This window comes from Mustela nivalis (genome assembly GCF_964662115.1).
Source record: "Mustela nivalis genome assembly, chromosome: 5".
Classification (NCBI taxonomy): Eukaryota; Metazoa; Chordata; class Mammalia; order Carnivora; family Mustelidae; genus Mustela; species Mustela nivalis.
In genome coordinates, this window is record NC_139024.1 from 52,613,895 (window position 1) to 52,626,252 (window position 12,358).

The 12,358-nt window shown below is 39.6% G+C and overlaps 1 protein-coding gene across 2 annotated transcripts; it reads left to right on the top strand.

The window, feature by feature from the left end:
* The first annotated feature begins 226 nt into the window (after positions 1 to 226).
* On the top strand, positions 227 to 6,674 carry COX7A2 (cytochrome c oxidase subunit 7A2). 2 transcript variants are annotated; one of them, XM_082730307.1, is made up of 5 exons: positions 227 to 429; positions 672 to 964; positions 2,226 to 2,315; positions 4,587 to 4,671; positions 6,477 to 6,674. In XM_082730307.1, the coding sequence occupies exons 2-5, from the start codon at positions 947 to 949 to the stop codon at positions 6,533 to 6,535; spliced, it is 252 nt and encodes an 83-aa protein (XP_082586433.1). In that variant the 5' UTR covers positions 227 to 429; positions 672 to 946; the 3' UTR covers positions 6,536 to 6,674. The 2 variants fall into 2 exon arrangements, 1 of the variants encoding a protein (XP_082586433.1); XR_014311655.1 differs by lacking the exon at positions 227 to 429 and having other exon boundaries at positions 806 to 964; positions 4,587 to 6,315; positions 6,359 to 6,674.
* Positions 6,675 to 12,358: the final 5,684 nt, after the last annotated feature.

Sequence of the window (12,358 nt, forward strand, 5' to 3'; positions counted from 1 at the left end):
TATATGTACACCTTTGGTGGGCACAGAGAATAAAGATATTTGCAATGTGACATGATTTAGACAAAACTGATAGAAGATAGGCTGTGTACGATAATCGCTCTGCCTAGCTACTCCAGTCAAGGAAAGTGCCCTGTCCGACCTGAGACTGTGGGACTTAACTAAGAGCCCAGATTTCCCATTCCATTTCTTGCCCCACAATTAAATTTCCCCCCTCTTTTCAGCATTTTCCCAGACAAGGAGAAACGAGCGAACAGCGTCTGCAATTTCAGGACACTGTGGTAGCGTTTCTTGCGTGGGGAGTTCTGCAGCATCCAAAGGTACAAGATAAAAACTGGTATCTCGACGCAGCTCCTTACAGCAAATACCCAGCACAAGGACCAATAACGCCCTCACAAAGTTTCGTCAGCGGAGGAAACGGACTGTATCCGTGTAAGAGGAGTTATCCTTTTTGTTTCGTATTTCATGCAGTTTCACAACTCTTGAGCCAACCCAGTGTTCTTTCACCGTCTTAACAATGGTTCCAAGTTTGCTAAGTTTTAAAAACAACTTTTCTTTCTAAATACATTAATTTTCTACGATAGGTCTCATATTCATTTTACGTAAGGTAGTTAAAAAGTACAGAACACTTGACTTTAGCCTCTCTGGTCTCAAAAATTGTTTGCTTTTCCCAGCCTTAGCTCCAGCGACCACCGCCTGAAAGGGCTCGGCCAGGATGGGATGGAGCCGAAGAGACCGAAACGGCCGGTCGGCTAGAGCGGCCACAGCCGTACGGCCGCTCTCGCTTTTCTTTCACTCTCTATGGTTAGAGCTCAAGCCCAGCCTCCGCCCGGAAATATTTGTGTTCCCTGACGCGCGCGCAAGGCCAGAAGGTAGTTCCGGTTCCGGTGGGGAGAGTTTCGTTCTTGGTGGTCGGTTGATGCGGTTGGTGGATATTAACTGAGCCAAGATGCTGCGGAATCTGCTGGTGAGAAGCCTCTCGGCTTGGGTTCTTATTGCGGGGCGGGAAGGTCGGGAGTGGAGGCTTAGGCGAGACCTTACTTAGCTAAGGGACCTTGACGGAGAAACCTCTCCTTGGAGGGAAGGTGGAAAAAGGCGACTAACGAAGTCACCTTGGTTCGTGTCCCTTTCGCCTGCGGCTACTTTCCCTTCTATCTGTTCCTCTCGTCCCAGACTGTGTTGGGTAGATGAAGGGAGTGGAGAGGCTGGGGAGGTGACCAGAGGTGAGTTACTCAGCCTTGGGTTCTTAGTGGCCACCCTTAAACCTATAGGTCATTCATGAAGTGGTTGCCTCTGATACGAGTAAAACTAAGGTGCAAGTGGGAAGTTTCTGATAACCCGGAAGCCTCGGACAGAAGATGTTCCGATGGTATTTTGATAGGCTTTAAATTTCAACGTTTCTGAGCTTTGTGAGCATCAGAATGCGGTTTAAAAAACAGGTCATTCACTTTTGGTTGGGACTTTGGGAGCAGCCGTGGCAGAAGTGTAGTGTTGCTTTCCTCAGGCGGTTCTGCAGTGTCAGTGTCCTTCACTCCTCCACCGGCTTTGGGCGTGTGAAATATTTTCCCAAAACTTCGAAAAAGAGAAGGAAAATGTAACCGTGACCGTTCGCTTTTGTAATTATTAAATAAGGTTTTATTTAGCCTCAATGTATCATTTATTTTAGAATATAGAGTGCGTATTTATTTCATTATTTAATGCAATTGGATATATACTGCAGGTTTCTTTTTAAAAAGAATTAGAGCCTATTAAAGATTTGTTTTAGGAAAAATGTAATGGGAAAACATTTTAATTAAGTAGGAATCATGCCATTTTTATTTTGGTATCAAGTAATAGATTTTTAATAATATGGTAGATTATGAAATGAAAATACTTGAACTTAGTGTATTTTGTAATCACTCTTTATCTTTGTAATATGTCAGCATTTTACTCAAGATTATATAATGCTACAATTCAGGTAAAGATGATTTTTTTTTTCTTTTGCTCAGAATCTGCATGAATTGCTATTTGAATGTGGTTTTTGGAGCCTGCAGAATTTTAATATAAAGGGTAGTGGATGGACAACCAATTGCAAAACTTGGCTGCTGGTTTAGGATTCTTACTGACAAGTTGGATATGTTTTAACTGTCAGTTTTTCCTCTTCTGTAATAGTAAAGATTGAAAATGGTTGGTTTTGACAGTTTTGTAAAACCTAAATCTGCCCAATATCTGTGGATTTTTCATCTCAGGCTCTTCGTCAGATTGCCCAGAGGACCATAAGTACTGCTTCACGCAGGCAGTTTGAAAATAAAGTTCCAGAGAAACAAAAGCTGTTTCAGGTACTGAAATATTTTATAGACAATTATTACTTGTAAGAGTAATTACTAGAACGTGGAGATAGGAAGTAAATTTGGCCACGTTTGATTGTTACTGATGCTGCTGTAATAGCAAAAGAATAACAAACTATTGATAGCTAACTAGGCATTTGTTGTATATAAGAAGTCCTTGGGGAAGCAGAAGAAATGAGAGGGAAAGGGTATATCAAAGACACTTTGGAGAAGTTACACTGGGTTGGCACTCTTTGGGGTGGTTGCATGAGAATAGACAAACATAGAAACATAGAAAGGGCCGAGAAACAGAACAAATTTATATGTAGAAATTGAATGTATGTTAAAGGTGCTATTTCACATCAGTGAGGAAAGGATATGATAAATTGGTATTGGAAAAATAAAGTTTGATCCCTTCTGTATTGTATATTAAAAGATAAGTTGCAGGGGTGCCTAGGTGGCTCAGTTGGTTAAGCATCTGCCTTTGGCTCAGATCATGATCTGAGGGTCCTGGGATCGAGCCCTATGTTGGGCTCCCTGCTCAGTTGGGAGCCTGTTTCTCTCTCTCTCTGTCTGTCCCACAACCCCCTGCTACTTGTGCTCTCTCTCTCAAATAAAATCTTAAAAAAAAAAAGATAAACTGCAGATAAAAGTGCTTCTCCTGCAAAACATATTAGAAGAAAATATATTTTTTCCAGTTTTATTGACATATGATTGACAAGTAAAAATTTTATAGAGGGAACACTCTCCATTTCTAAAATAAATAAATCTTTAAAAAATCTTTTCTGCAGAACGAGTAGCATGAGAATATAAAAAAAGGAAAAAGATTATTCCATATAGGATTTTAATACCAAAAAAAACCCTGACAACCTAAATACGCATTAATAGGAGACTAGCTAGTTCAGTTATGATAATTTTGCACACTGGAATGATCTGTAACCATTAAAAGGAATAAGGTGGGCTTAAAGGGACTGAGAGAATGGTTTTTAAGATACCATTAAGTAGGGGCGTGGGGGTGATTCAGTTGGTTAAGCGGCTGTCATGATATCAGGGTCCTGGGATCAAGCCCCATGTCAGACACCCTGCTCAGCACCTGAGCAGGCTTGAAATTTTCTCCCTATTCCCCGTGTGTGTGTGTGTGTGTGTGTGTGTGTGTGTGCGCGCATATGCTGTCTCTCTAAAGTAAATATATAAATTTTAAAAGAATATATTTATGGATAGGTACCTTGCAGTTTTGTTAATGGTGGTTTTCACATAAGGAAAGATGGTGGGATAACTAAATTATTGGTGATTGTTTTGTTTTGTTTTGTTTTGTTTTGTTTTCCTGGGGTGATCTCTGGTTTTCCCAAATAAAATTTTAAGTGGTTAAAAAGTATTCTGTACTGATCTTCCTTGATTTCAATGGGGTTATGTCATTACGTCATAATAACCTATCATAAATGGAAAACATTTTAAGTTGAAGATTCATTTAATATACTTAACCTACTAAATGTAGCTTAACCTACCTTAAGCTCAGAACACATACATTAGCTTAAGTTGGGCAAAGTCATCTAATAGTTTTTTATAATAAAGTGTTGAATATCTTAAGTAATTTCTTGAATACTATACTGAAAGTGAAAAACAGAATGGTTTTATGAATACAAAATGGTTTTTAAGTGTATTGGTTGTTTAACTTCCTGATTGTGTGGCTGTCTGAGAGTTGTGGCCAGCTGTCACTGCCCTGCATCTTCAAGAGAGTATCATACTGCATATCACTAGCCTGGGAAAAGGTAAAAATTCAGAATTTAAAGTACAGTTTCCACTGAATATGTATTACTTCACAGCATTGTAAAGTTGAGAAATTGTAGGTTGAACCAAAATACTTATATTTAATAGATGTATTAAATATCTACTGTATGCCAGGTGCTGAACTAGGGGTTAAGGTTATAAACAACCCCCCCCCCCCCCAAAGTGTGATGGTTACTGATCTTTTTAATAATTCTGTTGATGAACTCAATCAGTATATTTTCACAGCCTTAATGTTTATATATTCCTTGGAAAGAACATCTTTATTGGATCTCACTAAATTTTAAGAGAAAGAATATTGACTTTTGGGAGTTCTTATTTTAATAATTTAGTGGATGTAGAGTCAGGAAAATTGTAGTCTTTTCATTTTGATGTTTACAATATTTTAATTCCAGGGGTTTGAGAAGGTGCTTAATTTTATATAAATGGATTAGTCTTTTCTGAACTTAGTTGAAAACAGATCACACGTGTATTAATTATTATCATTTTTTAATCTAGGAGGATAATGGAATTCCAGTGCATCTGAAGGGTGGAGTAGCTGATGCCCTCCTCTATAGAGCTACTATGGTGCTTACAGTTGGTGGTAAGATATTTGGAGTGCTTGACTTACAGATAAGTAACAGGAGAGATAATTAACGTCATTGCTTTTACTTTGCCAGTATTTTAACATAGGAAGTCTTTCTCCAGAATCTGAGTTCATAATGCTTTGCATGTAAGAGATTCAAGAGGATGATTGATACATATTATATAAGAGCATTTTAATATCTTAAAGAAAATAAACCAGTGACGTTTGATGAGTATGTATGACACAGGTAACTTTCTGAGTGTGCTCACAGTGGCCCTGCAGACCCTGTACTCTACCCCATCTACTGTAACAGGGGCTTTTTGAACATTTTTACTGTGATACATAATAAACGTTTTACACCGACATTAAACATCCATATTTATGACAGAAACAAAACCTATATAGAGCAACAGTTACTACTGTACCCAAAAGTGCTTGATATTTTTTCTGTGGTTTGGGCAGGTCTGTTGTTCAATATTAGCAGTGGAATATCACAAATTGGTATACTCAGAGCAGAGTTAAGAATTTGAATGATTGCTCTCTGGGGGAGGAAGGGAAACAATATTTGGGAGATTACTGTTTGCTTGCCCTGTTGATAAGAAGGCCACATAAAGGAATTTTTGTAAGCCTTGTATTAAGTCTGTAATGTGTTCTTATGTTAAAGTTGAAGAAATTATGTTAGTTACTCAAGATAATACTCCCTCTGTGTGGAAAGGCTGAAATTTGAGCCCTAATTACACAGTCCTTCTGCTCATGACAAGGTGCTTTCTTTGGCTTAAATTGAAAACAGTGAAGGGGTATTTATGATTGAAGACAACAACTAGATAGTGCATTTGGGCTCTCTTAAGATAAAGTCCTAAATTCTTTTTGATCAGTGTGACTATTTCTTAGGTATTCTGGTAGTTAGTTTTATTTTTTATTTTTTATTTTTTTTAATTATGTTCAGTTAGCCAGCATATAGTACATCATAAATTCTGGTGGTTAGTTTTAATAATTTTTCACTTATTAGCTATTAAATTTGATAATTTAAATGTATCACTCTTGGTTTTACATTGATAATATACTTTAGGGAATGCTTGCATATTTTGACCTCTTTTTGATATTTGAATCATTCTTAGCATTTCTCAGGGAATCTCAGGTTAAAATGGAAATGACCTTTACATATGTTCTTTTTTTTTTTTTTTAATATTTTATTTATTTATTTGACAGAGATCACAAGTAGGCAGAGAGAGAGGAAGGGAAGCAGGCTCCCTGCCAAGCAGAGAGCCCAATGCGGGACTTGATCCCAAGACCCCAGGATCATACCTGAGCTGAAGGCAGAGGCTTTAACCCACTGAGCCACCCAGGCACCCCTTTACATGTGTTCTTAATCTTACTTAAAAAAATTTTTACATGATACCAAGTTGACAAATACATTATTGTACTGTACCTAACACTTTCTGTAGAAGTTAACTGATACTAAATCAAGATTAGGGGTGCCTGAGTGGTTCAGTTGGTTAAGTTTCTGCCTTTGTCAGGCACTCCCCTGCTCATGCTGTCTCTCTCTCCCTGTCAAATAAATAAGTAAAGTCCTTAAAAAAAGAGAAAGATTAGATGTGTTTAACATATATTTATTTTAAATTTTGCCAGCACCTATCAAAATACTTTTATGTTCCTATAGAAGTAGTCTTAATGCCAGACTTGACTCTCTTCTATGACTTTTTAGCTGTAGTCTTAATGCCAGACTTGACTCTCTTCTATGACTTTTTAGCTGGAATATTAGGTTTCCATGTAAATCTCAGATTTTCTTATAAGTTCTTTTTTTGTTTCTTTTTATTTTTCAGGAACAGCATATGCCATATATCAGCTAGCTATGGCTTCATTTCCCAAGAAGCAGGATTGACTCCAGTTTATCATCTCAGCAGGCAGTTGGGTCAGTTTCGTTCAGCTCTCTATGGACCAGTAACTGATAAATAAGTTATTTGGGGATCAATATTTATTGACTTATACTAACTGCCACCAATAAAGCAGTCTTTACCATGCTTTGTCTTATTTTATCACTTTATACCAATAATTTTAATTTTTGATCAGCCTAGTAAATCTTAGGTAGAGACCAAGATTTTATATGTCATTGGGGTCATATAAAATATCATAGTGATATTAGTGAAATTTTATTTATATAAATTATTTAATATAATATAGCAGCTCAGACTTACACAGTGAATGGTCTTCAGCCTTAAATGAATGTGACCCTTGAAAGTATATTTCTTTGAATTCCTTCCCTCCCTGCTGTGCATATGTGGGGATATGCTAGAATCTAGGGTTAGTGGAAGCAGATCAGTTTTGGCTCCTGGGATTCAAGTGTCTTTCTTTTTCCCAGCTATGTTGCATATGTTTAAATCTTGGATGTGTTTTGCAGCTTAGAATTAGGCTTTAGTGGAGAAGCTATAAAATAATTCAGGACTTGTTCTTTCACACTAACAATGGGCTTCTGTTATTCTGTAACATAAAGGGTAACTTCCCATAAAATACTTAGTTCATTTCTTTTTTTTTTTTTTTTTAAGATTTTATTTATTTATTTGACACAGAGATTACAAGTAGGCAGAGAGAGAGGAGGAAGGAGGCTTCCTTCTGAGCAGAGAGCCTGACGGGGGACTTGATCCCAGGACCCTGAGATCATGACCTGAGCTGAAGGCAGGGGCTTAACCCACTGAGCCACCCAGGCACCCGCTTAGTTCATTTCTAAAAGCTATTTAGGGGAACTTAAGGAGTCAGACTTGGTCATCTCCTCTGGTACGTGTATGTTCGTAACACTGCAATTTAGAGACTAGGTGCATTCGATCTAGGGGAAATCAATAAGTAAAAGTTAATAAACTTCAGTTTCTTGGGATGCCTGGGTAGCTTAGTTGGTTATGTGTCCAACTCTTGATTTCAGCTCAGGTCATGATCTCAGTGTTTTGAGATGAACCCCCCTGTTGGGCTCCTCACTGGATGTGAAGCCTGCTTAAGATTCTCCCTCTTTGCACCAATCCTCATCCCCTCCCCCGCTGCCTCTCTAAAAAATCTCTAAAACTTCAATTTCTGCATAAAATTCGAGAAAAGTAACATATTTGGAAAAAATGAGTCAAATGTGAAATAGCTAATCTAAGTCTTCATGTTGAAACATTAAAGTATAAATCCATTTCAAAAAGTACCTAATAGGAGATGTCTCAGCCTTGAATCTCATAGACTAGAAAGGATCTTGGTAGCCATACCATGCAGGAATGCCTAACTTCTGACAGAATCCTATTACTAATACCAGCAAAGAACACTGCTTTAAAAGGAAAGGAGTAGAGTAAGTAACAGACATCTCTAAATGCTGAGAGAATTCTTAGGTTGGGCTGGAATTTGGTCCACTTTGGTGATTTGGAGCTAAAAAGCAAGCACTGGTAATATTTTGAAATAAGCTATATTTGTCAGCATCTTACAAAGAACTTAACTTCCTGTAATTGTGATTTGAAATGCTTTTAATGACATTTAAAAGATACCGCTATGTAGTAAAAAAGTGATACCCTCTGATAGCTTTTATCTCAATATTGTGAGAGGTGCTTTATACTATTTCTAACATAATTTAGAAAACATTTTTCCATGTGAAAATGTTCTGTTTGGGCTATACTAATATGGCAAGATTGGATAAAGTAAAAGTAAGTTGAACACTTAAGATACTTGAAAAATTTTAAAAATAAAGGCTGAATTTAAGTATTTGCCCTTCACTTTAAAAATCTGCATTGTAACCAGGAGTGCAGATGGGGAGGGACCAAGGGCCAAGATTCCAGAGTAAGGGTTGCTGGACAGAGTCCTGTGAAAATGTGCTATATTTAGCATTTAGTGAAAGAGCTGTTAAAATTATTGATAGATTTCAAAGACTAACCAAAAGTCCTTAGATTAGAGTCCTTAAGAGGTGTTGAAAATGTGTCCTTTGGGATACAAACTTCATTCCAATCTCCTTTTTTATCTTTATCAGACAGTATGATCTCCTTGAGATTAGTATCCATTAATAAGTAGAAGGAATTCTGTGATGTTATCCCATTAATATAAATACCATAGGAGATATATCTAATTTTGTTATAATTGGTATTATGCTCAAAGTTATATTTGTAGTCTATAGCTGTTCTAAATGAAATTAAACTACTTACAAATGAAGAAACCAGCTCAGAGGGCATGCAATTTACACAAAGCTACAAATAAGAGCAGAAGATTTCAAATCCACTTTTGTCTGATTTTTAAAGTTCATAGTCTTTCCAGTATACTATGATGTGTTTGATTAAATGTTAACTGGGGTAGCTTCAATACACTTAACAGAGATGTATGCAAAAAATACGTTGCAGACTTCCATCTTCCCTGTACAGTCAAGCTTCCTGGAAAAGTGATCAGTATAGTCTCCAGTTCCTACTCAGTTTCATTATTGATGCTATAATTTATAATCTCCCTACCTATTTAACATCTGTCTCTTCCACTTAACATTCAAGATCCAAATTAAGCATGCTGATCACCGACCATATTGCTCTGCTTCTTGGTGCATGCATATTCATTTTTAACACTCCTGGTAAGCACCCAAGATTCTGCTGGAAAGTTAGACATTCACCCCTTTGCTCCCATGTTCCTTGTACTCACCTTCATCAAGACTTTCTTCCGGGCGCCTGGGTGGCTCAGTGGGTTAAGCCTCCACCTTCGGTTCAGGTCATGATCTCAGGGTCTTAGGATCGAGCCCCATATGGGGCTCTCTGCTCAGCAGGGAGCCTGCTCCCCCTGCACCGCCTGCCGCTCTGCCTACTTGTGAACTATCTGTCTCAAATAAATAAAATCTTAAAAAAAAAAAAAAAAAGGCTTTCATCCCTTTGAATTCAAATTTGAAATACAGTTGGTAAGCCTGGGAAACTGTATAACATTGTAGTTAATCATACAAATGACAGAAGACCCAGCTTCAAGCCTTGGATTACCATGGGTAGCTAACCTTGCTAAGTGTTTATCCTCCTTCCTATAAATGGAATAATGCTTAATGCACATTTTTTTTTTTAAAGACTTTATTTATTTGGCAGAGACACAGGGAGAGAGGGAACACAAGCAGGGGGAGTAGGAGAGGGAGAAACAGGCTTCCTGCTGAGCAGCTTCCATCCCAGGGCTCATGACCCCAGCCGAAGGCACATGCTTAACGACTGAGCCACCCAGGCGCCCCATTTTTTTTTGTTGTTTTTTCCTAATGCATGTAAAGCGCTAAGGATGACTTCTGATACATACCAAATGTGCAATAAAAGTTAGTTGCTTCTGTTGTTAACTTTCTGGGAAAAGGGACAGTGTCTTTTCATCTCCTATCCCTGTCAACTAGACACAAAGCAGGGACTATGAGCCTGTCAGGGCTGGTAGGACGGGCTTACAATTTGATCCATATCCTATATACTTCTTTCAGCTCTCCTTAGTGTGTGGTTTTCGTTCTTGTGAGAATCACTGCTGGAGCTCCAGACCCATTTCCCTGCAGGAAGAAGGGTTGTTGAAAGAGGACACAGTAATTAAGTGAGCTCTCTTTAAAGACCCTTAGAAGCTCCAAACCGAGACCTCGGCTTAGATGTCTTCGGCCAGAGCTTTGTTGCACGTTCATGCCTGGTTTCAGAGTGGTCAGGAAATGTCTTAGCTGGGCAGATTGGCAAATGCAGTTGGAATTCTGTATAATAAGGGGAGACTGTGTATTGGGTTGGCAACTAACAGTCTTTCCCCCTGTTGTTGGGGTTTTTGTTTTTTTTTAAACAGTGGCATGAATCTTATTTTTAATATTTTATTTATTTATTTATTTATTTGAGAGAAAGGGTACAGACAGGTGTAGAAGAAGACTCCCCACTGAGCAGGGAGGCCGCCAGGGTGGGTGGGGCTCAATCCCAGGATCCTGAGATCATGACCTCATCTGAAGGCAGACTTTTAACCGAGTCAGCCAGGTGCCCCCAATCACGTTTATTTAAACATATCTTACCTTTCTCAGATTGAAGACTGCAAAAACTAAAAGTGTGCTTTACTGGGTGGTCATGAACCCTAGGAGCAGTGCTGCTGCGTCTCCACGCTCCGCGACCCCTGTGCCCAGGAAACCGCAGTCACACGCCAAAACTATCCCACCTCACTTTACACAACAGTCCTGAAAGCTTAATCAAATGAGGCTATTGAACACGACATTTACATTAGAAAAAGCGGGCTGTAGGAAGGCCTGGTGTGTTGGTCCCTTTAGTTTGCTCCACAGTTGGGGCATCTTTGCTTCCTAAAGGCGAAACGGTAGATGAACCCAAATGGGAGCAAAATGATGGTTAAGAAGATGCCCTGGGAGGTGAAGGGCGTCTCCAATGAAAACGAATTGGCAGGATACCTGGTGGTATTTCGATCGTGGGTGTTGTAGACGCTGGGGGGGGCGGGGTGTGTTCTGTGACCGGTGAGTGTGGGGCGGCAGCGGGGGCGCGCTAGCCACGCGGGCCGCTGGCGAAGTCGCCCTGCCAGGCGTCCAGGTAGTAGGCAAGAGGCCGCTCCTGTAGCAGGTGCTCGCTGTCCTTGGCCCGCGGCGCCCAGCTCCTGCCCGGACTCCTGCCCGCACTCCCGCCCGGACTCCCGCTCCAGCGCTGACTCGGACTAGCGACATCACCGCTTACAGGCTGTTAAAAAAAAAAAAAAGTCAACACCGAAGAAGACTACCTGGAAGCATTTCGGTTCCTAGCTCTGATTTCTGATGCCCACAACCGTATCCATGCCTGTTCTTAGGCTTGGTTGCAGTCCATTGGCAAATAACTTCCCCATTTTGCTTAAATTAGTTCTGGTGAGTTTCTCAGCCTGCAACCAACCAAAGCAGGGTTTCCTGACTTTCCCACTTATTGTATCATCTAATGGAACCACAACTGTGCCATTTACCCTAAACAGTACTTAGATGATTAATAAATGGTGACCATTACTGGTCTCTCAGGGCAGACACAGGAGTATTTCAAAAAGATGTCCTTAGGGAACACAAATGCAAATGTATATGGAGAATACAAGAATGATAAAAACAAGAATTATGATGCTGTTATAATCACTTTGGTTCAGGGTTTGCAGAGATTCCTTCCTGCTGTTTGAGAGAGTTTTGCATAAGCTCCCTAAAGCTGGCAATTCCACAGGCATCTAGCCTGAACTCCTCCTTCTTGGGTCCTGGATACATTCGCGTGGAGAGCAACATGTTGTAATCCACTACCAGGACTCTTCTATATATACACCAAGATTAATCATTCAGGTTAAGAGATACTGAGTGCCTACTACGTGCCATACGCTGTCGTACATGTCTGGGAATCATGGGTGAACAGAGTTTACATGAGAGTGAGAGGTGGCAGGGAAGAATGTGAGAAGGTAGTAAGTTCTTAGGGAAAAAAGACCAACAGGGAGAGCTGGCATGTGGGTGGGGTAATTGGGGGCAGTAGTAAATAAGGTGTGAGGATAACCTTTAAATAAAGACTAAAAGGTGAGGATTGTTAGTCACTCAGATATTTGGGGGAAAAACATTATGGGAAGAGGGAACAGTCTAGAGCAAATGCCTTAAATCCCTGGCATGTTCAGGGAAGAGGGTGGCAATAGCAGTTCTCACTGAAGAGTGAAGAGAAGTCAGAGAGGTAAGGAGGGACCACACTAAGTGCGGACTTGAGACTGTTGTAAGGGCTTTGGCTTTGACTCGGAGGGATATGGGAGGTCA

Coding starts and splice junctions, on each gene's coding strand:
- COX7A2 (XM_082730307.1), top strand. Junction 2,316..4,586: donor AGAAACAAAAGCTGTTTCAG/GTACTGAAATAT, acceptor TTTTTAATCTAG/GAGGATAATGGAATTCCAGT. Junction 4,672..6,476: donor TATGGTGCTTACAGTTGGTG/GTAAGATATTTG, acceptor TTTATTTTTCAG/GAACAGCATATGCCATATAT.